Consider the following 25739-nt stretch of genomic DNA (forward strand, 5'->3'; position numbering starts at 1 on the left):
ACACTGAGTGAAGAGGTAACTACGGTTCACCACCCTTATATCCACTACCTATTGTAAAGCAGACACACCCTAGATCTGAGTTTGGAAATGAAGTAAGGCAAGGCATATTTTCTAAATTACTTTCAAACTTCAGGGTTGATATGTATTACCTCATTAAAGAAAGAGAGAGAGAGAGAGAGAGAGAGAGAGAGAGAGAGAGAAAAGAGAGAAAGAAAGGGAGGGAGAGAGGCCACACCAAAAGCACTATCACTTCCCTTCAGTGGCCGTATGAAGGCCGGACGAAAGGGTATTTGCTGAAAGCACAGAGTACCAGGAAGTGTTGAGTAAGTGCCAGTAACCCTGCTGCCACGGAACAGTTGTGCAACCACCTTCTCTAGAGGACACTGGCTTTTGGGGTTGTGGGAAGAGACAATTATGTTGTCATTTAAAATAAAGAACTATAGTATTTGTAGGCCAGGAGAGAGAATAATTCATGATTACCTTAAATAAAGTAATGCCTCGGTCCTACGTTTCAATTACAGCGTAGAGAAAACTATGAAAACTTCTGGTTTTAAACACAGATTTTATTTTATTTTTCTTTTGAGGGGGGAGGGAGAAAGAGAGGGAGGGAAACATCCGTGTGTGGTTGCCTCTCACATGCCCCCAACTGGGGACCTGGCCTGCAACCCAAGCACGTGCCCTGACTGGGAATCAATTGGAGACCTTTCGGATCACAGGCCAGAGCTCAATCCACTGAGCCACACCAGCCAGAGTCATCCTTTGCTTCTTATATGGCTTAATTCATCCTAACCAAACATAAAGATTTTTCAAAAGACAAAAACAAAAGAACAAAGAGCTTTGTATCTTGAAAAATTTAAATCTATCTTCTAAATCAAATAATTTAATGTTACTTAACTTTTTAATGAGCCAACTCTATTAAGCTGCTAAATTCAACTTGGAATTTCAATTTATAATTGATGTCTCAAGTTATAACTAAATTCTACCATCCCTGCCACATGGGTATGCTGCTTGACAGAAAAAATGACAGGTGACAGTCCCTTTACATTTAGGTTTTACAGAAAACTTCAAATTACCATATCAGTTTCGAACATTTTTCTTGTATTTTTAACAAGTAAAAACCTTTGTGATAAAAAGACATACTTGGGAACTACAACCAGTAATGTGACGAGATACTCTGAATCAAGAACAAAGTCATCCTTCTTCACAATTTCTGCTAGACTTCTAGTTAGCAAACTTCCCCTGAGGAAGAAAGAAATCATTAGGCTGATAATTATATGCTCCCACAACACAAGTAAAGAAACAGCAAGCTAATTATATCTACACACATTATACAGACATCTCAGGAGAGGCACTGGTCTAGTTAACATTCTTACTTTGTAAGTTGTCAAAACTTAGCTATTTCTCACCCCTACAACCAAAGAAATGTCAACTTATCAAAACAGGTCTCCAGTGTCTCCTCCTGTGTTTGCTCTAATTAATGTAACTGGGTCTTCTCTTGATTACATATGTAATATCTAGACTGAGAAAGTGTTATTCATTAGATTTTAATTAAAGTCTATTTCATTGTAATTATGAAATTATATCATCTAAGCACAATCCTTGGTTTTCCTCCCTCTCCCTGGGTATCATTTGATACCAGGCAATTTGGGTTAGTTAACCCAATTGTCAACTCTTTCAAATCAGTCTGCATTTGGTCTCCCAGTAATGATCCTCTCCTAATGAAAATGTCTTGCCTGCTCACACCACTGGCAGTATACGTATCAACCGACTTCTCCTCTGGGATAGAAATACTTATCAGTTAAGTGCTTAAAGCCACGTACAAGGAGATCAATCAAAAGAAATGTGTTCGGTTTAAGGAAACCTATTGTGTAAAGTCTCTAAACTGGGAAAACAAAGAATGAGTATTGCATTATAAAAGGATTCTTCTTAGAAGTCTTTCAACCAGATTATGCAATTAAACTATGATTTAAAACAATTTTAGACATTTTTTCATCAAATGCACAAAGGCATAAACCAGGGCTGAGCTCTTAAGTATCATTCGCAAGTATTAATTATGAAAGAAGTATGAAAAATCAGTCTCACATCTGTTTTGATCAGACTCAATTAATAAACTTTTCTCCATGAAGTGAAAAAATAAACAGCTGTAACTTACTAAACCCCAACAATATTTCATTCAGTGTATGCTGGAGTACTTCTCTAATTTTTTTTCTAAATCCTCACTCAAGGATATGTTTACTGATTTTAGAAAGAGAGAGGAAGGGAGGGGGAGGGAGGAGAGGAAGAGAGGGAGAGAGAAAAACATCAATGTAAGAGAGAAACATGCATCAGCTGCCTCCTGTATGCACCCCAATCAGGGATCAAACCCAAAACCGTTTTGTGTAGGGGACAGCGCTCCAACCAACGGAGCCACCCAACCAGGGCACTTCCTAATGCCTCATAGTTACAAACACTTGATATGCTCACGCATTCTTTCGTTCCAAATTCTGAAGATTCCCTTTCAGGTTATTATATGCGGATGCTCGAGATTTCAGGTCATTGTCAATCTGAGTTACTCCCTTAAAAAAAAAAAAAAAGAGGCCAGATATTCCTAATCCACATCTACTAATATAAAGTAACTGTACTTAAACATTAACTTTAAAAAAACAACTAGTAGTTCCTGATGTAAAAATATTGTTTTTTAAAATACAATTTTAAAAGGTCATTTAAAAGAAAATAACCTAATGGGGGGAAGGAGTAATGGAAAAAAATACAATAAAGATTAAATTTAAAAGAAAAAAAGAAAATAACATACTTTATTTTTAGTAACAATGGTAATTTCCAAATGAATCTTTTCTACTCAAGATAATATTTTAGTCCTCATGTATTTTAATTATTTACTGTATTACTTCTTAAACCTAAATGGAATCTAGGCCAACAGGTTTAGAGATTACTAATTAAATGGCTTTAATTCATAAGGCGGACGGATTATTCCCAAAAGGAGCTAAATTAGTGTTATTGTTCACAACTCCACTGTTACTACACAAAAAGTTTTCTCAATGTAATTTGAATTGTAGTTGAATTTATGTTATGAAAGCTGATTTTTCAAAAAGATGACTAAAACTACTAACAATTTAGGGAGAAAAGGCAAAGCAGTGGATTTCACATTTGAGCACCTTGAGTCTGGCCCATTTCGCCACCCTGACACGCTGATTTAATACTTGAAAAGTTACTTCAGCTCAGCTCTACCATTATTATTTAGCCATGTGATACTGGTAAGTCACTTCACTTCCTCTGAGCCTCATTCCTCATCTATAATAATATCAGGAAGAGGAACACTAAATCCTTGACAAGAATCGGAAGAAAATAGGCTCAGTCACAGTAAGAGCACCATTTTATAGTATTATCAAACTACTCATTTTCATTAAATTACATGATGGCTTTAGTTAAGTCCTTGATAATCTATTGTTACATTTAACTACGGAGTACACTATACAAACAAGAAATGTCTGTCCAAGTAATTTACACCATACTTTTTATTCTATAGCCAGGTCACAAAAATACTGATAACAGTTAAGTCCTTGTCTATTTGCCTCATTATAATTTCAGGTAAGACTTCTACACTGTCTCTCAAGCTCTAGACTTTGCAATAAAAAAAGGAGCTTTTAACTCAGTGAGTTCATGGGTGGGCTCCGGGATGTGTGTACTCGCTGGAACTGTTCACAAAATCATGTGGTATACAAACACAGGCACCTTTCTGGGTAGAGAAGCAATACTGAGAATGTCAGAAGGCGTCAGAGAACACGAACTTTAATGTCTAAATCAGTACTGTACATAAACATACCTAAGTGACCATTACCATCTACACGACTCATAAATCCTATTTAATAGACTCCGATTTCCTATTCTATATGATCTCAGTTACCCTTAAAATTTGCATACAATATAGAATTTTAAGGTTTCTTTTCTTAAACATTGTTGATGCAACATTAAAATTAACTACATAAATAAATAAACTACACAACTTGGATAATCTATATGTGAAAGTGCTGTTATTTTTTTAGCAAAGTTGTAGTAAGAGTACCTACTGTTTGTATCAGTCACATATAATTAAGTTGCCTTTTCAAAACCTAAAGAGTATTTCCATGGCTAACTGCTTATAAAATAAATGAAGGCACTATAAATCAATGTGTCCTATCTGTGTCATTTTTTCTCTTACCTTGGCAATTATTTCAGAAATATTTTTCAAGGACTGCTTGATTGGATATTTAGCCATGTCCCACTGAAACCTTGTTATATAAGTGACCAAGTCAACTGAAACAAGGGAATAAGTTAATCATTGAGGAGAAGCAATAGGATTTTTTGTAGTTTGCTACACAGTAAACATTCATATGTTAATGCTGAAATTGGCATTGAAAAAACTGGTAAAGATGTCATCATTTCCGAAGCATTCTGATTAAATAAATGTAGAACTATATTGAGTATGATAAATTAATCAAAATTTTCCCTGCAATCTGATTGGATCTCTTATATTAAAATACTCCCTCTAATTTGATGACTTAATAAATGGAATATGTATATACCCATGGTATGCCTCATATGTAGGAAAGAGATACAAAGATAAAGACACTGCTTCAAATTGTCTCCTCAATTAGCAGAATTTCACAAAAGTATGTCCTGTCTTTGCCAAATTACCCAAACTGAAAATAAACTTGTCTGTTAACACCATGTGATGATTGTCTCTAGGGGCCTATACTTCAACAATCTTCAAAACACAGACCCTTTCACTTTCAAATAAAAAGAAGAAAAATTTTAGAGCTGAAGAGACAGTCCATTAACTATTTTCCTGAAAGTTTAGTCATCAAGATGACTTTACCCCTGAAGCCTGATCCCATCAGACTTGGGGTCAGGGAACCCAAATGTCAAGCATGGCTAACTGGCAAAAACAATTCACATCAAAATATCTCTCCTCAACTTCTCCCCATTTAATACCAACAACTCGACAACGGAGACGGTCTTCCAAAAGCAATTGGAAACACACTGCCCCTAGATCGTCAGCCCCCTTTCCACCTACGAGGCTGGCGCCCTAGTTCATCGGACACCGAAAAGATCAGTAAAGCTGCCCTAAAATAACATACCTACCTTCTGTCTTTATGCACCAAACAAAAGTTAACAGAAACAGTAAATCAGATCAGGAGTACTCTCAAAACAAAGAGCAAGAATAAATTATATGTTTTTAATGATTATGTATTTATTGAGGATGTATTTATTTGCAAGGAGAAGAAACGAGATTAGAGAAACATGGATTTAAAATACTGTTACTTCAGAGAGTTTAGCCAAACCACTCCATGCTGCGGCCCTGGAATCCACTGTGTGTGGCCAAGTGGCCTGTAGGGGCCTAGAAATTACACTACCCCGTCCTTCGATAACAGCCCTACATAACAGCCTGCAGGGTCACAACTAAATGTAAGTTCCTGATGTAACTCTCCCGCTGCCTAGCGCCTTCCTCTTGTGGACCCTTTAGGTAAGACACTTTCCAAGCTACCAAAACCCTCCTCTTTTTGGTTTGAACTGACCTACCAGGACTTGGCCTGAGGACCCCAAAGCACTCCACCCACAGACCCTATTAAAGGCACATGTCCCAGCACTCTCAGCTGTACCCTCCCCTGCCTTGACCGCTCCACCTGCCCTACCTCCTCTAGGACCTGTGAGCAATAAACTTCTCTACTTCACTTTCCCTTGAGGTCTTTGGTTGGACAACAGCTCACCATTCCATGACACCTCCATCCCATGACCCACTGGAGCTCTATTTAACAAATGTTAATTTCACAAAGTCACATAAGTGACTTTATCATGTATTTAGTTATATATATTATAATGACATATAACTAAAGATCAGTCTACTTTAATATGAAGCAAATGCTAACACGGTATTTCCTAAGAAAACAACAAATCCAAGTACAAATGAGAACAAGGATGTCAAAGCCACCTTTATAAAACCACTATTACACAGAGCAAACTCTATGTAAACAAATATTAGGTTCCATCTACAGAAAAATCAGTACTAGACTATTGTATAGGTACGCAGGTAAAGAAATGCCACATTCAAATTTGAAGGCAGGGGACGTTACCAGTAAAAAAATAATTTTTACTCTAAGGCTTTAGCAGTTGGATGCTATTAAATTTTTAAAAGTTAGAAGAAACAACAAGTATTTAACTAAAAATATGCTCAGACATGTAACTTGGAAACACACTTGTAAATGTCAGCTAACAAGTCAATCCTGAAAGAACTAAGGTAAATCTTTGTAACACTGCGTCTGGAAGGACTTGACATCCGTATCATAAGCTCTATTATATATTATGTAATAAGATCGTCTCACATGAGCTTGGTTGCAGGTTGTAACTATCAGTATCACCAAATTCAGTAGTTACTATATTTTAATGGCCGTCTAGTATATTTAAGATCCTCATCTATATATTTAAATTCTTTTTTTTGTTTTTGTAGCTTAGTCATTCACTTTATACAAGTCAACATCAAATCATGAGACATTAGCTTACCTCCATTTGCCAAGAGATTCTCCTGAACTTTATCTTTACTATCCTCTAATACGTCAGCCATATATTGAGCCACTTTCTTAACCACCCTTAAGAGGAAAAAAACCATGTCATTTTCAGAAAGAAAACAAGACCTGAATTCCATGCTATACAATGAACATATTACATAAAGACATGAATTTGACTATATATGTTTCCATTGTGTGTATCTATAGAATATAGAACAAATGGGTCTTAACTTCTATAAATAATGTCTGAAGGACAAAATAGACCAAAATTTTTATGTAAAACTCAACTGAATAACTGCTAACTAGTCTGGGGAAAAAAGGTAGTGAGAAACAGCCTATAAACAGCCATATGGTATAAACTGAAAAACTAGTTAATGGATCTGACCGTAAGGACCAAGAACAGAGGAGGAGGCAGACAGCCAGCATTCACCAACTACAGGCTTTTCCAGCAGGCAACAGAATACAAGCAACAATAATGATGATGATGATGAGGTCCTACATCATTTATTCATTAACTATTTATGGAGCATCTACATTTGCAAGGAGCAAGCCTATACAAGAAACCTTAGTACCAAAACTTCTGAGGCATCTAGGTATCACCCTGTCAATCCTTCATTTTATAAGAAAAGACACTGAGTTACAAAAAGAGTAAGTGACTTAATCACAGAAGTCAGTCACGAAACCAGTCAGGGACAGATCTATGATGGGAAACATGGTGTCCTGACTCTGGAGTCTGGTGTTCTTTCCCTGTCCATGGGTGCCTCTAGGCCCTACGTATTCCACAGTATGTAAGACAAAAGCCACACGGCTTAAAGTTTGAGCTACCAAAATGTACAAATGACTAAATACAAAGCAATCCGTGGTAAGTGCCAGCGGAGATGATCAGATTAGAGAAATAGAGAAGCATAAAGGAAAGAGGGATCACTGCCAGCTACTGTAATCAAGAAGCATATGGCTCATGCACAGGGTAATGGAGGGTAGGAATGGTTTTGAAAGGATGACTAGACAGGAAGAAAGCACACTCTCGCCACAGGGCATCAGATGAGTCACAACCGTCATGCTGGGGCCAAGGGGCTGCTGTGCTCGGAGGGCAGGCTGGGACCAGACTGCAGGCAGCCTTCGATGTCAGTCTTTAGAAGGAAGTGTAACGAGGTCAAATCAGGGCTCCGGATTATCTGATGACTGTGAGCTCACTGGCAGGGAGGGTAAACTGGAAGCCAAATTAAGAAACTCCTGCACAATAACCAATAAGGACCAGAAAAATTGACAGAAGGGCTAAATTTGAAGACCTCAACCTAAGAAAGTGGAACAATTTCAGGAAAAAATGTATGCTATGAATCTTCGACATGTTTAACTTGGGATCTGTACATACGCTTTTGGCTATGTCTCCAAAATGTTCACCTATTCCTTCAAAGGAGACAAACTATTATTCCCATGTAAGTTAGCAAGTATCTTGTAAGCAGAACCGTTTGCTATGAACATTCAAAAATGTGCATACATTTACCTTAGAAATAGTTCAAAGTACAGAACTTTCTGGCATCACATTTATAAACTTAATGTAATACTGATTCAGAACTTTACCATCTCCCTATCCATCTCCACAAGCCTATGTCAAGGTACACCTGGTCACCTTTAAAAAAAAAAGCTCAAATGATTAGATTGCTGAAGAAGATTAAACTACGATTTGTTCCACACAGCACAATGTTTAGACTTTAAAAATTGGAACATTTAAGTCACTGAACTACCATCTGTCAATTCTACCAAGGCCTAACAACCACATGACTTTTAAATTCTTCCTATCTTTCAGGACCACTGGTAAGACAATACTGCCTAACAGTGCAGAGAAGAACAGCTGACAAACCATACAGGTGACTCAATCCTACTGACTAAATGAACTACATTGCTGCGAAAACTTTTCAGATTCCCTCCCTAGAAAAATGTGACCAAACCTTAAACTACATTCAGGACATTCCACTGACAATTTAAAGAAAGACCTACAAAGACATAAAGGTACTTAATAAGGATCCAGGTAAGTGTTAATAGTTACGTTCGCAGGAACCGCCCTTCTCAATGTTCCTGGTTGTCCTGCCCTGAAACTGTAATGAGGTAGATGAAACTGTAGGGAAGACCATAACCTCAGGAATAGCAACCACAAAGTTTCTTCAAACTCTAAATTAAAAACCTGTACTCAGGAAACCAAGAGATGACCACTTAGTCCTTTGAGAATATCATCAATAATTATTTTCACATTTGCTCTATGCAAATGCATGGATGGAATCATTAACCTCTTAAGTAATTTGTTAAGTTTTGTTCATCCTGTCTTTTCTAGTCTATGTCAAGTGCCTGGCCTGTGGAATCTCTTGCCTAATCTACTGTAGAGCTGTCTCCTGACCAGCCTCCTTGGGTCCAGTATTACAGACTATTGGCACATCTTTAGGTCTGTTTATTTCCTTACCACATGTTATTACGTTGAAAGACCGCTCTGGAGCATCTCAGCCTCTGTTAACCGAGCCCTTGCATTCTGGTGGTTCTATCAATTCAGAAAAGCCTAATGGCATAAATAGTGCACCCTTCTGCATAGGTTTCAGGAATAAATTCCCTCCTGTTCAAGCCTGTTCCCTTAAAGCTTTAGTCAAATGTACATTTCTAAGATTCTCCAAAATTCTGTATTTTACAAAATATGCCTATTTACTTAAGCCTAAGTATTTAAAAGCTCTGTATACCAAAAGTTAAGGAATTGGTTCTGCCAATTAATCAAAATGCAGAAAGTTATCAAGGATCCCATACCCATCTTCAGCTAAAATATACAATTACTAAATTTTAAAAGCTACTGAAACCGTAAGTTAGAAAAATTCTTCAAATGAAACTAAACTCTGAAAATATCACCGTCTTCAAATAAATTACATAGCGTCCCATGTTCATGGATCGAAGACTTATCAATATTATTAGGATGGCAATGCTCTTCTAATTGATCTACAGATTCAACACAATCCCCGTCCAAACTCTAGCTGACTTCTTGGTGGAAATATGATACAATGATCCTGAAATTCAAATAGAAACGGAAGGAACCAGAATAGCCAAAATAATCTTGAAAAAGAAAAACAATGTTGGAGAACTCATACTTCCTGATTTCAAAACTTACTACAAAGCTACAATAATCAAGACAATGTGGTACTAACACAAAAATAGAAATATGGAGTAGAGAAATATGAAATAGAACTGAAAGTACAGAAATAAACTCTCACATTTACGTTGAAACTGACTTTTGGCAAGGGCGCCAAGACAACTCAATGGAGAAAGAACAGTCTTTTCAACAAATGGTGCTGAAACAACTGGACGTCTACATGTAAAGGAATGAAGTTGGACTCCTATCTCACACCATATACAAAAATTAACTCAAGTTGGATCAAAGCCCTAAATGTAAAAGCTAAAACTATAAAACTCTTACAACAACAAACAGACATAAACTGCGTAACTGATGATTAAGCAAGGTTTCTTAGATATGGAATTAAAAACAAGCCACAAAACTAAATTGGACACTAAAATTAAAAATTTGTGCCTCAAAGGGGACAGTCTCAAGAAAATGAAGACAACCCACAGAATGGGAGGAAATATTTGCAATTCATCTGACATGTATCTAGAATATATAAAGAATTCTTACAACAATAAAAAGACAAATAAGCCAATGTGTAAGTGGGCACAGGGTCCAAAACTGACCTTTCTCCCAAGAAACACAAATGGCCGATAAACACCTGATAAGATGCTCAATCAACAAACACATCATTAGCCATCAGGAAAATGCAACTCAGAAACAATAAACTACTACTTCATGTCCACTGGGATGGCTACAATCAAAAAGGTGAATAGCTAACAAGTGTTGGGGGACAACTGTAACTGTAGAACAATAAGAAAAAGAATGTGGAGAAATTACAACTTCCGGACGCTGCTAGTAGAACTGTCAAATGGTGCAGCCCCTGTGCGAAACAGGCTGGCGGCTCTTCAAAATGTTAAAAGCAGAGTTACCTTATGACCCAGCAAGTCCACTCCTACGTACATACAAACCCAAGAGAAATGAAAACATTATGAACATTCAAAAACTATATACAAATATTCATAGCAGCTTTATACATATTAGCCAAAAAGTGGAAATAACCTGAATGTCCATCAACTGATGAATAAATTAATAAAATGTGGTATATCTACACAATGAGATATTATTTGGTAATACAAAGAAATTAAATATTGATACATGCTACAATGTGGAAGAACGTTGAAAACACTGTTGTTTGACTGAATTTTACAGGTGAATTAATTGTAAATTAATTTTGTCAGAATTGTGGTGGCTGAGATAATAATATTCTTGTGCACTGTAACAGTATTACTGCTTGGAACTTTAACCATTTTAGAGTTAGATAGGAGGAAACAAAAATGATTGGTCACCATCTCTCTCTTTTTCTTTTTTTTAGCCCTTATATATCATTCAACAACTACTTTCTCTCCCTTTTGTCAGTTCCCATTGTGAATTTTTCAAAAGAAGTACTGTTTCCAGGTGCCAGCCAATAAACTGTCACACAATGGAAAATGATATGCCATAACATTCACTTTAAGTTTTAATTAAATAAAAAAATTTTTTAAAGAAACCATTGTTTAAAGAAATGTTTTCCTGATGCCATTTATTTGAAGACGGTCACAAGAGACCGCATGTTGTATGATTCCAACAAAAAGTCTGGACGACGCGAATCCATAATGTCAGAGAGCAGAGCGGGCAGCTGAGGCGGGGAGCGAGTGACTGTGGTGGAGGCTGCACGACTCCGTGAATACACTAAAACCACTGCGGTGTCCATTGTAAATAGGTGGGTTGTATGATACGTACATTGTATCTCAATAAAAATGGTAATTTCACACCTCAAACAGGTATGTTATTGTATGTAAACTATACCACCACAAAGTTGATTACAAAGAAAAAAGAGGTGTCATTTCTAAAACCATTCCATAAGCACGGTACACACGTGATGAAAAACCCAGTGTCCAGGCAGCCTGATGACAGTGACCCCCGTTTTGCTCTGATCTGCGCTCATAGGTACATTACCCTTCTACGAATGCATCCAGTTTAGCCAGTTCATCCGACAAACCAACCAAGACATCCAGTGTGCCGACCTAGAGGGGCAACACAGCATTTTATAACTTAGGTTTCTTTTTACAAGACGAAACAACACTTAATTTGAAGGGCCCACAAAACTTGTCATTTTTTTATTTCATAATGTGCAAGTGTGGTTAAAAATGCTTGCCAGACATTTCAAAGCTATTTATATGTACAAGATAATCCTCTAATGCATGGTTATAACCACTGTTTAAGACATGACGATTCTGCAATGGCCGGCCCTTGCCTCTGCTTGTATTGCCCAGTGACGGTGGGTCACTTGAAGCCACGGTTTACAAAAGCAGCTCCTAAGCACAGGTCCATGACTGTGCATCAGAGGTTATGTAACTGAATTTATATGCAAAACTGTATGTGTATAAATGAGCATGTTTTGGAAGTAATGTCCATGGTCTGTGCCAGTGTCTTGAAGGAATTCCTAACTCCCAAAATACTGTTATAAAAACCAGTCAATTTAAGTATTTCTTAAATAAATGAGTGCTGTGTATAACTGTCTCACTTCTTAGTTACCCAGCAAAATAGAAATTATCATGATCTTTTCCGTTCTTTACAAAAGTTCAGTCAAATGATTATGCTGGCAGCCTGCTTCACTCTGAGACTGCTAGGTTACTGATATTTAATAAATGTTAAATTGATTAACTAGATTTAAATAATTAGGTTAAATTTTCCAAGTATGATTAAAGAGGTACAATGCTAAACCATTAGTGAGCATTATATGAATTTAACTACAGAAACATGGATTCACTGTGATATTTAAGGATATATATTACTAAGATTTTTTCCCTCCTCGAAGTCGTATTTCCGAATGTAATATATCACATCTTTGCATAAGATTTCTCATTACAATTTAAATTACAATTTAGAAAAGCACAAATGTTTAGGAAAAAATGTTATTTTGCTTTGGTAGCTCACCTTCTAAAACCTCAATTTCCTGAAAAGAACAAGACAGGTTTCTCTAGCCAATGGCTCTAGAAAGAACCTATTGCCTCACTTATACCAAAAGGTAAGCAGAAACACAACTGTCCTTCATACGCTATTTTGCACAGTGCTGTTTTACCTTTAAGTCAGGAATGTTGAACTTCGAGCTAATAGCAAGATTATTGTTCTTTGTAGTTGCTGCATGCAGTTTCTCCCATGTTTGTTGGCAGGTTTTCTCCCCAGGAGCTGATATAAGCCAGAACTCAGTCATGTTTGTTACCCAGTATTTCTTCCAAAATCAAGAGAGACTCTGAAATATAAAAATAAAACAAAAAATAAATTTAATATCACTTGTTTCTAAAGTATTTCGGAGTCACATTTCAAAACTAATCTACCACTGGCATATGATCCCAAGCAAAGTCAAATTTACTTACCTGGAAGTAAATCCATATAAATGGTAAAATGTGATTTATTTATGATAATATAAAAGAGATGATAAAGACCTAATACATGAAGTATCTAATTTTTTAAAAAATTAGAAAACATCTTAAAATGGGAATTAATTCAAGAAGATGGACTACCTAAAACACTAACCACCAATAGTTTCATTCCACGAAAGTCAGAGAGTCACAAATTTGTAAGTTTATCTTAAACTTGTAAAACATAAACCAAAGTAGGAAATAAAAAACATGCACAACTCGAATCAATGCATTTGAACAGTAACCACCAAGTAAATCTGCCACATCTGGCTTAGCAAATCCTACAAGGTTAACCAACTTGGGGTTTATTTTAATCCATATTCAACCTAAGGATTCTCTCAAATCTCTGACATATAATTAGCTGCCATAAAACATTTATAAGTTTGGGAAAAAAAAAAAACAACTTCCCAATCAGCCTTGTAGTTTTTTAAAACTGTGACCTTGGGGTGGGGGACACAACACTGTTGGATTGAGGGAGAGGAGGCCGTGGATCTCCGTTTCCAGGAGTTCCAGATCCATTAAGACACAACCAACCTTCTACAGTCGTTCTCCCTCCCACTTTCCTTCCTTCCCTCCCCTTCTCCCTCTCTCCCTCACGCCCGCACGTGCGCACATAAAAAATAAGTCCAAAGCCAACTGTGTTCAGAATATAAGTACACAAACCAAAAAGAAGTCATAAAAATGCAAATATCATTATTTCCACTTTAATATGCTGTCATTAGAACCACTGTTAGCTTTCTACTACCACTGCTTATTTATTTAGCCTGTCCTGAAACCTGAAGTCTGTCTTAGATAGAAGATAAAACTATCTTGCAAAGTTGTCTTGGTAACAAAATCAGTGAAATTTATAAAGAACTTTATAAACTTAAATCTTTAGAATGAAATTATAACCCTGGCTGGTGTGGCTCAGTGGACTGAGTGCCGGCCTGCAAACCTAAAGGTCGCCAGGTCGATTCCTGGTCAGGGCACATGCCTGGGTTGCAGGCCAGGTCCCCCTGGAGGCGTGCAAGAGGCAACCTTCTCTCCCACACTGATGTGTCTCTCCCTCTCTTTCTCCCTCCCTCCCCCCCTCTCTAAAAATAAATAAATAAAATCTAAAAGTGTATATAAAATGTAAATTATAGTTAATCATAACTTACTTTCGTAATTTCAGAAGCCCACTGCAATTAAAGTAATCCTACCTAGTCATTACACAATTGAAAGTGAACTTACCATAGATGCCATTGTATATGCTTGTGTGTTTTTTTGAACTTCAGTTAATAGAGCATCTACCAAACACCAGGTACTGCCAGTCATCCCAACACCTCTACCAGATATATACCATCCTCCCCATTTACAGATAACAAACTCAGAGAAGTTAAACTGGCATAAATTTAGACAGTGGTATTAAATAAGTGATCTCAGGAACTGTACTCTGAGATGGTTTTTCCCACAATACTGATAAAGCCGCATAAAGAGCTCCAATCAGATGGCCAACAACTAAACACAGACTTGTTAGTGATGACCAGACCAGACCAGACAAAGCACTCGGTCCAGCCAGAAAAGTAGCATGCTTAACTGGCTGGCCAAGGATGGAAGCCACTCAAAACACCAAGTTCTAAGGAGGACATCCAAAAATAAGCTTTGATTTAGAACAAAAGCAAAAACATGCTCTGGCTGGTATGGCTCAGTGGATTGAGTGTCAGCCTGTGAATCAAAGGGTCACCAGTTCCATTCCCAGTCAGGGCACATGCCTGGGATGTGGGCCGAGAGGCAACCCATCTATGTTTCTCTCCCTCTCATTCTCCCTTCTACTCTCTCTCAAAATAATTAAATAAAATCTTTAAAAAAATAAAAAATAAATTAAAAAAAGCAAAAACAAAACCCTCATTAGCCTACATGAGAAACTTCAAATGTTAAACTTCGAAGCTATCATATAAATATAATCCTACCTATACTCTTCTCCAACCTGTTTTTTCCACTCAATCTATTTTTAGAATTATTCATGGTAATACCTATCAATTCAATTCATTCATTTTAAATGCTATATGGTATTCTATGAGCCCACTAAAATTTATTATCCATTTTCCTCTGGAAGAATAGTTGTAATTTACTTTTTTGCTTTATAAACAAGTTTGCAGTGAAGAACTTTGTACTAAAGTTCAAAGTATGCTAATGTGTGCTAATGTGGTAGAGTTCTCTCAAAGATGAAGGCAACAAGTCTTTCCATGCTCCCATGCGATGTGATCGCCACTCCTGCCATCAAAAGGTGGAATCAACTTCTCCTACCCTTGAATCTGGGATAGCCCGTAACTTGCTTTGACCAACAAAACACCACACTATTATAAGTTCAGGGCCCAGGCCTCAAGAGACCTTGAAAGTTCAACTTATGTGTATTGGATGGCTGCCCTCAGACCACCATGGAAGGAAGCCAGTCTAGCCTAATGGAAGATGAGAGGCCACATGGCACAGAGACAGAACACTGTACCTGACAACCAGCAGAAACGGGCAAACATGAGTGAGGTCATCTTGAAGCTTTCAAACGAGCCTATATCCCAACTGAACGCAGTCCTATCAATGAGCACACATGAAACAAGCAGAAGAACCACCGAGACAACCCACAGAACCAGGAAAAATTGGACATTACTGTGTAAGGCACTAAATTTCAGGGTGGTCTGTTATATATGATATTAGACTGGAAAAAGTCCAACCATTGCTAATAATAACAAGAACAGTTTGCACGGTATTGATGCAACCTGGCAGCCAAGGAGAGTGGACTGGAATGCACATGCGTGAACGATGACTTCACTGGACTAGTTACTGGGGGCAGTAGGTGCCATTGAGTGAGCGTGTGCACTGTGAGGCTGTCACATTCAAAATGACTGAGTAGAGCAACGGAACTGTGTTAAGCTTGAACATGCCACCACAGAAACTATTCAGATGATTCAGAAGGCCGCAGCTATCGAAAACTGGCAATTGGCAGCTTCATCAGACAATGCACTTGCTCTTGCACCACATCTTGTGCATAATTTTGGGGTAGAACACCAAATCACCCAGGTGACTCAGCCCCTCTACCACCCAGATTTGGTGCCCTGCAACTTCTGGCTTTTCACAGAACTAAAATCACCTTTGAAAGGGAAGAGATTTCAGAATGTCGATTCAGGAAAATACAATGGGGCAGCTGATGGCGACTAGGAGAACTGTGTGAGGTCCCACAGTACCTACTTTGAAGGGGACTGAGATGTCATTGTCCTATGTACAATGCTTCTTGTATCTTGTATCTTCTTCAACAAATGCCTCTATTTTTCGTATTGCATGGCTGGGTACTTTCTGGACAGCCCTCATCCAAGAGATAACTGACAAAGACTGTATCAACCCCATTGGGCACTGCCAAACTGTTCTCAACAGCGGTCACCAACGTAAGTCCCCACGCACTGGTGTACACTGTTCATACTACGTGCTTACGGAAAGTCAAAACACACAGGAGAAAGGTGCTTCTTCAGCTTTCACTTCTTTAATAAATTACCTGGGGCAAACATGGCAAAATGTTAGTCCTGTTAAATCTGTGTGGCGGGTATGCAGATGTCAATCTGAAAAATCTGAACTGTTTTGCATACTGGAAATATTTCAAAATTAAATATCTTAAAACTTGTTATAAGAATGTCATTAATTTATGAAAAATTAAATAGAACAATGCTTAGCAAATTTGTAAAAAATACAATTTTAGTGAAATTTCAAATGGAATAGCCAGGTAATAGTCTAGATACCAAATTAATCCTCCAAGCACAATTTTTCTGTTTTAATAACCCTGGAGGATATGCTTTCTAATCTTATGGCCAAGTGTAATATACTGAACACCAACTGTTTTGATGTTTCAGGATTTTTTTTAAGAAGTCTTTTCAGGTCATTATGTTTAACACTTCCGATTGTATAGTGTTGCAAAACTCAGAGCTTGGGCTACACCTGTACTAATGGTAGAATTTATCTAAGCTGCTTTTTAAATTGATTTCCTAACGAAATGGTGTGGACGTGCACCTGCTTTCGTATCATCCTGTTCCCGTTCTCCACCACACCACTGCACCTGGGCCGTCTCACCTCAGCTGCTCCAACACTCGCCACCTTTTCTCTTTCCACCTTCTCACTTTCCTTTGGCCACTTGGCCTTGGTCGTTTCCGTATCTCTGGTCTCTGGATCTAATATTCTTGTACTTAACAAATCTGGCTTTTTTTTTAGCCAAAACACCAATCACAGAACTACCTTGAACTCTGAAGTTCTCAGTTGAATCCAATAGACTGTGTCCTTAAACATCTTTTAATAAACCAGATCTTCTAACTGATAGTAGTTTTGGAAATGAGGTTTTATTTTTATTTATACAAGTGGTCCTGTAACATCATGCAGAGTGGAGGATCCCCCAAAATAGCAAAGCATATTCCCCACAGCCCATGGTTGAGGGATGGGAGAAGGGGATGGGGGAAGGAAGATACTTTTCATAACAATGGCAAGTTGATAGCTGTGCTACCACCCTGGGCAAAAGGCATATATGACTTTCAGAATGTGTAATGACTTGTGAGGTGGTGGTGCGGGGAGGGTGGTGTAGAGGACCCTTATACAGCAGGGAGATAGAGGCTCCCGTGTCATGGGGTACTCTTGCCCTGACTAAACACGGCAGCCAAAAGATCGTAAAAGTTATGGGGGAACTGGCAAAAGTAGCATATTGTAGGAGAGGCCAGATATGAGGACACATAGGAAGCTCTGGGTCAGCATTAGGGTGGGCTGCAAGGGAGGGAGCTGGTCCGCCACGAGGGCTGAGAGAGTAGGTACCGGCCATGAGGAGGGGAACAGTGAGGAAGGAGCCATGATGTAGGGTGATTTGGCATGAGCGCTGAGAGAGGAAGCAAGTGGCTACGCAGTCTGTAGTCAGGATTCTGCCATGCAGCCTGGGGTAGTGAGGAAGGCAGCCATGCAGGCTGAGGAAAGGGTGTAAGGAGAGAGCTGATGGCGCCATGTGGGAATCTGTCTAACCACGCGTGGATTAGTGGGAGATGCCTGGAATGCTGAACTGTGTCCAGGAATGCTGAGACTGTAGACTTCTAGTTCTCTGAAGGACGTACAGAGAAGCCACTTTCTTGGGACATGTGCCTTCCTGGACTCCTACATGGAGACTGAATACAACACACCCCAGATCCTGAAGGAGAGAGCTGCTGCGAGAGGATGGCGGCTCTGAAGCCTACAGGCGCAGATTCCAGAGGAGACGGAGAACTGTGGGCACAGCCAGCTTAAGAACAAATAAGGAGATGGGGAAATTCTGGGCAGGTTTTGGCTTATAGCCTGATGGGGAGCAAGGGAAGTGCTGGGTCTCAAGGGAGAACAGGGGTCCGAGCAGGAGGGCTCTCAGGCCCCGAGGATGGGATCCTGTAAATGAAAACCTGTTTCCCTGAACACTAGTTGTTGGGTGGTGCATCAAGGTGCCACAGGAACAAGCCCTGGTTTGTTCAGTTACAGTTCTGTTAAACCAAGTACAGTTAATGACACATTTTTATACCTCCTCTCTCTCAAAAAATGGCAGGTGATGACATGAATTGTTAAGTCCTTCCTGATACTGTTAAATTATCTAAACTGAAGCTGTAATAATATGCATTATCACAGTAGATGTCACTATCATACCATTTAGAGTTCTAGAAAAATCTCTCTTATCCAATAGGTTTCCAAAGGATTTCAAGAAATTAGAAAAAAGGTTCTACGTCCCTATTATAAATACCTGCCCTATCCTACATCACCGAGCTGTTATCAGGATCAAGTAAAATGATATATCATAATAATTCTAAACAAAACTGGGGTCTAGAAAAGTTTAGGAAAATTACATAATGTTCTCTAAGTCCATCTTTTAAATGGAGCCTCTCGGGAGCCTGTTTGGAGATAAGGGGGAAAAGATGTCTTCCATGTTTCGTACTGCTGTATACACTTCTCACTCACTATCTTAATTCTCGTGCCAGCCCGACAACCCATCTACGTAGTAATACTCAGCGAGGTTAGTCATTTACCTAGGTCACACAACTGGCAGACAGGGTTCGAATCTCACTGTATTTGACTATAAAGGCCATGTTCTTTCTATTGTGTCGCGCCAGGAGAAAATGTTCTGCACCCAAGCCCACCTAGGCTCTCCTATTTGAAGAGAGAGCCACACGCAGCCTCACACCTTTTCCACTCCGTGTCTGACTACAGGCTCGGAGTACCCTGTAGGCCGAGAGAATTCTGCTACCAGACAGACTGCCTTTCCGTTTTGTTTTCTTTTCTAAAACAGTATCATCCAGCCTCCAAAACTGTCCTGTCTCTTAGAACAAACAATGATTCCTCCAAACAGAAAAGCATTTTTTAAAAAATTAGATATTCCAGAGACCTGGCACAAACAGCACAAACTGTGGAATCTCTCGTAGCTAACACCCTAACTCTACCCTACCCACTTCTAGTTTCCTATCTGTAAAGTGGAATATTACAAATATCCTCACAGAACTGTTAGAAGTAACAAATAAAATGATGTACCTAGATCTCCTCTTCTCCATTAGACCTCCCTTCCCGACATTGACTGTATTAGCTGCTGCCCCAACCTACCCTGCCTCCAAAGGCTGTTCCCAGTATCCCAGATGGGACATATCTTACAAATGCCACTATTATGCATTTATCACACTATCCTCCCTCTTTTTTACTAACGTACTTGCCTCTTCACCACACTGGGAAATCCTGAGGGGCCACAATCATATTGTCTCTGAAGCCCTAAAACCCAGCATACACAATTAATGACGACCTGTTTTATGAATCAGAAATGTAATTATAACAGTGACTCAATTAATCAAAATATCTAATTAGAGAAAAAATAAGGACCAAAAAATGTATGTAATCATTTTTATTTAGAGGCTTTCAGAAGACAAATTCTAATTTAGTTTATAAATTAAAAATTGGTTAAGCTGCAGATTACTAAGCCTTTGTCTTTGTTATTTAAGGGTGAACTCAGTCAAAATATGAGAGGGCTTGAGAAAACAACTTATCTGTACTTTACAAAGCCATGGCCTCAGTTCTTTCATCCCCTAGTCAAAGCAAACTATAAAAAGAGCCCACAGGAAAGACAAGCTTACTTAAACTCAAGTACCTAAGGATAAATGTAAGCACTGCCCATGAGGGCGGCATCAATGAGTCTTCTGCAAAACTGCTGTTTTCTTTGTCTTTAAACAATGTCCACTGTTACCTGTCATCTATGCAAGTCACGTAAAAAAATTCTCCTTGAAATTTAAGAACAATTTAAGCTCAGTTTCAAACAAAATTTATCTTTGCAGATGAATATACAGTGTGCACGCATTTTTGGTCAGAAAATGAAATCCATGTTGCTTCCCCTTCTTCTCTCTGTTGCATGGAAACAGAGGGTCAAAACTGGTGCCCACTGGTTATCTCACCAAGAAACTGGGCACCTCCCTCCGTCCCCTCTAACTGCTTCAAATGACTTCTGTTTTTATTCTTCATATTTTGGAAGTCAGGCAAAAATACAGGCAAATCGTATGTTAAACAAAAGAGAATACTATTGAAAAGGTGTACCAATTAAATGTTGGAGTTCCTCAAGATTCAGATCTAGGTCTAAGACCTCTGTTATATGTGCATCTGAATGTGAGTGTATATATTATAGTTTCTCTCTTGAAAACCTTATCTATACTCCAGGCGATTTCCAGCCTAGATGCTGAACACTCTCCCAAATTTGCATCTCTAGCCCAAGGCCCTGCACTGCTTCCAGAGCTATACCCAGCGAGTCTCCACAACTGACTGCAGGACACCTCCAACTGGGTGTCTCAAAAGCACCAAAAACCCAACATCTCTAGTCAAACTCATAATTTCTTCTCCCAAACCTAGCCGTACTCCAGTGTTTCCTGAGTTAGCACAGGTGTCAATTAGAACTGTCAAACGTCATCAAGACAGCAGGCTATACTTATTTGGCACTTCCTGTCTACTGGTACCATGTGGAGTGTTATCAGCAGCAGTCCATTCTGTTTATCGCTTAGCATTCCATTACAGGAATGTACTATTTTGCTTATCTATTCATCCACTTATGGAAATTGGATTGCTACTGGTTTGGGACCATTAACAAGGGTGCTGTGAAAAATTTTTTTTTCATTTCTTTCAGATAAACATCTAGAAGTGGAATTTCTGAGTTGACTGATTAGCATATATTTAACTTTATAAGAAACTGCCAAACTGTTCTCCCAAGTAGCTGTAACATTTTATATTCCCACTAGCAAGGTATGCAAGATCCAGTTGTTCCACATGCTGTCCAATACTTAGTTCTGTGAAGTCTTCAATTTTTTCTTTTATAATACAGGGTGGGGCAAAAGTAGGTTTACATTTGTGAGCACAAAAATCAGTGTTTATTCTTGTATTATTATTTATTAATTACTATATTATTTTCCATGTGAACAACTATAAACCTACTTTTGCCCAATTCTGTATATACTTTCTGTGGCTTAAGAAAAACATGCCTCCTAGGAACTAACCTCAAAAGATACAGACTCCGACCTTCAGGCATCCCAGCTCCGGCAGATTTGCTGAACTTCCAGAATGACAAAGACCAGAATGACGCACCCTAGACCAGCAACTGAGCAGTTTGGAGGTCCCTGAGGACCTTACCATAATGGACTCTGTGGTGTGCAGGTGAAGAACTTTTCAACTCCCTCCCCTTGATTTCTCTGTTCTGCTTCTGCTCTCCCCCCTCAGAAAAGCCTCTGCCTGCACTGAGATGTCAAGATGAGCTGAGACAAGAGTCTCCCCTCTTCCCAGATTGCTGGCATCTGAATAAACCTTTGTCACCAGCAAAAAAAAAAAGTGCCAAAGTCAGAGGATTTATCTTGCTTGGACTTCACTGAACTTCTTTCATCTGTGTTTACTTTTCATCAAATTTGGAAAAACTTCATCCATTATTTTCTCCAAGTTTTTTTCTGCTTCCCTTTCCCTTCTTTTGAGACAGAAATTACACATTAAACCACCTGATATTATCCCATAGGTCAATGAGACTCTATACATTTTTTGTTGTTGTTTTATTCTCTGCACTTCAGTTTGGATGTTCTCTTGCTGTATATTTTAGTTTGCTGACCTTTTCTTTAGAATAATCTAATATTCACCTCGTAAAGTAAATTTTTCACTTTAAATATACTTTTCAGCTTTATACGTTCCATTTTTTAAACCTTCCTTTTCTTTTCTCATTATGTTCACGTTCTCTGTTACATCACTGAGCATATGTGTAATTCACAATGTTACAAAGTCTATCACTGGATTTTGTTGGCTTCCTTCTTTAAGAATGCTGTACTTTGTTCTGACAGGTAGTCAAGTCACTTGAGAAGTAGCCTGATCCATTCAAGGCTGGTTTTTAAACTTTGTTTGGATGGTCTCAGGCTGCACTCTAGGGCTCATTTAGCTCTAAGGTCTGCCCTTTTGGGGATTCTACTGAATGCTGCAGGTATTCAAGCATGCGAATGCCTCTCAGCTCCATGAGCCCTGGAAATTATTTAGTTTAAAGCTCTCTAGTGACTTTTTGCTAGCTCTTCTCCAGAGACCCCACACAGATTCCTGTCTAGCTCCCTCCTCTTCGCCAATCTGACCCGCGAATTCCAGGCAGATAAGCCTTCCCCAACTCCAGTGTCCTCAACTCAGCAAGACAACACGCTTGGCTTGGTTTCCCTTCCTAAACTGTGGTCCAGACACTGACTTCGGGCAGAAGGCCGGAGGGATTATAGCATTCACGTCATTTGTTTCTTATCTCTCAGGTCCTATACTACCTGTCACCCAACATCTGGAAGCAGTTTTTTCATGTATTTTGTTCAGTTTTCTATTTTTTTATGGTGGGAAAGCAAATATGTTACCAGTTATTCCATCACAGCCAGAAATTAAAGTCTTACCTAGTTTTGTTGTATGAGCTACTCGTTTTTGGTTTTGCTATCAAATTGCTGTTTGTTTCTATGTTGGGATTCAGCCACAACATCCCAGTCCCTTTCAGCCCCCTATTTTAACATTTAGTAGAAAACAGGAGTAACAACAACAGAAATGAAAAATGTAACAAGTCTAGGCTGAAAGAATGTAGTAATACTGTGTGAAGACAAGGCACAACAATGAACGAGATCTGTTCTGGTAATAAGAAGAAAATAACGTTCTCTCTCTTTAAAAATAAATAGATGCAGCTTGAATAAATGTCCCACGCATGCACGTGTGTCATTGATTTGTAGATATACAGCAAGCTATCATGATAAAATATAAATTCATTTTAAAGCATTAATAAAGATATAATTTGTCATCATTAATATGTCCTTAATCTAAAATTTTATCACGAGAGCCTAAAAAAGTGTTGTGATTAAAATGGGGTGGGGGCACAATTTCTGACAGGCAGTTGGTTAATATTTATCAAGAGCCACAGCCCTGGCTGGTGTGGCTCAGTGGATTGAGTGCCAGCCTGTGAACCGGTGGAAGGGGGGGTTGCTGGTTTGATTCCCAGTCAGGGCACACGTCTGGGTTGCAGGCCAGGTCTCCAGTTGGGGGTGTGTGAGAGGCAACTGATCAATGTATCACTCGTACACAGATGTTTCTCTCCCTTCCCCATCTCTAAAAATAAATAAATAAAATCTTTAAAAAAAATTTTTAAAGAGCCATAAATATGTGCCCACACTTTGGCCCAGTTTTTTCCAACTTTAAGAAAGGAAACAAGGATAAGTATAGGCATTAACATTAAATCTTAAAAAACTGTTAAGGATTATCTCCTGGGAGTGGATTATGTTTGTTTACATTCTTTCCGTATATTTGTTTCTTAATTTTAAATAGTAAATTACTACATGTAAGCACACACACACACACACACACACACACAAAACTCCACAAAATACCCACTTAAAAACAAGAGGGTAGGGTAGTATCCTCACACTTGAAAAGCCTGAGAAGTTTAGAAACCACTCATTAAATGCCACGGTTGAAAGAAGTCTGGTGATAATACAGAACGGAAGGGCAAGGCTGGTCAGAAGCAGCTGTGTCTGAAAGACGAGATCAAGGCTGGTACCAGCCCTTTCATCTCACAGGGAATTACAGCCCAAGAAACCCCAATGCCGACTTCCGGGAGCACGCTGTAACGGCCAGGGCACTGCCCTGAGAATGGGAAGACGTGGAATCTAATCTCAGTTCTGCCTATCACTGGCTGCATAAACTTCATTTGTACAGTGAAACTGGATGATGATATCCAGGATCTTCATCTGCCCCTAAATACCACGAATCTATACTGGGTGAGACCCAAGACCTTTTTTTTTTCCTTCTTATTAAGCACCTCAGGTAATTTAGATGATAAGTCAGGTTTCAGAACCACTGTACTAACATAGGCATTTCTGTGATTATAGTAATTATATAATGAATGTTGCAAGAAATGGGAAATATTTTTTAATAAGATGGCTAAATGTCGTATCATCATCAAGAGTCACACACATTTGTCAGCCCTATGATACAGAAATTATTTTTGTTCTATGGAGTTTGGAAACCTTAAATATACCAACTGACTTGTTGCATGCTGTCTATGGAAGATTACAAACCTAACAAAAAAGTGAAAAACAGTATGATTTATAAAATCAAGTACGGGACAAAACAAAATCTGGGTAAACTCTTTCATTGCTCAAGAAGTGCACAATTTTATTTAATTTATGGAGGACAGAATACAGAGTGTTTTAAATGTCAGAAAATGTCTTGTAGTTTCTGGCAAGGCTGCATAATCGGTGGACACGGTGAGGCGGGCACTGTACAATGATCACTGAAAGTAATCATCAGACCCTTCTGAGTTCCCAGACTTCCTCTCCGCCACAGGCAACGCAGCAGCCGCCCAGGGAGCAACCAATTCCTTCCATGCCACGGGACTCCCTGAATCTACACTCACGGCTCCCAAAATATTACTTCCCTTTTCTTTCAGACTGGTATTTTAGAATAGTGACTGGACCACAATATCGTGTTTCATTAGATCCTACTACGCAAGGGTGTCCAACCTGCGGCCCATGGACTCACAGGTAGCCCAGGATGACTGTGAATGCACCCCAACACAAAATCGTAAATTTACTTAAAACACTGAGATTTGTTTGTGATTATGTGTCACGATGTATTTAATGCGTGGCCCAAGACAACTCTTCTTCCAGTGTGGCACAGCGATGCCAAAAGGTTGGACACCCCTGCTTTAGAAGGTGCTGACATCTCTAACACAATGTATTCTAACCTGACATTCATCAAGTAAGACTAAAAACATGTTAGTTTTCCTCCGTTCATCACTGTAGTAAGCTTGAGATTCTGGTTACTGGTAATGACAATCACTTATTGAATACACACTATGTAACAAGCACTTTAATTATGCTAAGCAATTTTGTACTTAATTCCTTCAAAGATGTTATCACCACTCCCACTTGCAGAGAGAAAAGCTAATGAAAAAATTACTTGCCTAAAGTCACACAGCCAGCAACAACATACATTTTACACGCTAGTTTATTAAACTCCTCTTAACTTCCATACTCCCAACATCTAGGAGAGTGCCTGTCGCTAACAGGCCCTCAGATATCTACCTGTCCAGCAAATAAATGATGACCACACATGGGGTTTTGCAACCAAATGGAACCTCTCTCCTCC

The 25739-nt window shown here is 38.8% G+C and overlaps 1 protein-coding gene across 1 annotated transcript in view; it reads right to left on the reverse strand.

The window, feature by feature from the left end:
• ATP6V1C1 (ATPase H+ transporting V1 subunit C1) overlaps positions 1-25739 on the reverse strand; it is a 42052-nt gene that overhangs the window by 12200 nt on the left and 4113 nt on the right. The window contains exons 2-7 of the mRNA XM_024572166.3: positions 12755-12925; positions 11629-11696; positions 6535-6620; positions 4196-4290; positions 2464-2555; positions 1141-1239 (exon numbers count right to left, since the gene is read on the reverse strand). Of these exons, the coding sequence (XP_024427934.1) occupies positions 1141-1239; positions 2464-2555; positions 4196-4290; positions 6535-6620; positions 11629-11696; positions 12755-12886 (572 nt within the window). The 5' untranslated portion in view covers positions 12887-12925. The remainder of the gene's footprint in view (positions 1-1140; positions 1240-2463; positions 2556-4195; positions 4291-6534; positions 6621-11628; positions 11697-12754; positions 12926-25739) is intronic.

Source organism: Desmodus rotundus, chromosome 8, assembly GCF_022682495.2.
Source record: "Desmodus rotundus isolate HL8 chromosome 8, HLdesRot8A.1, whole genome shotgun sequence".
Taxonomy (NCBI): domain Eukaryota; kingdom Metazoa; phylum Chordata; class Mammalia; order Chiroptera; family Phyllostomidae; genus Desmodus; species Desmodus rotundus.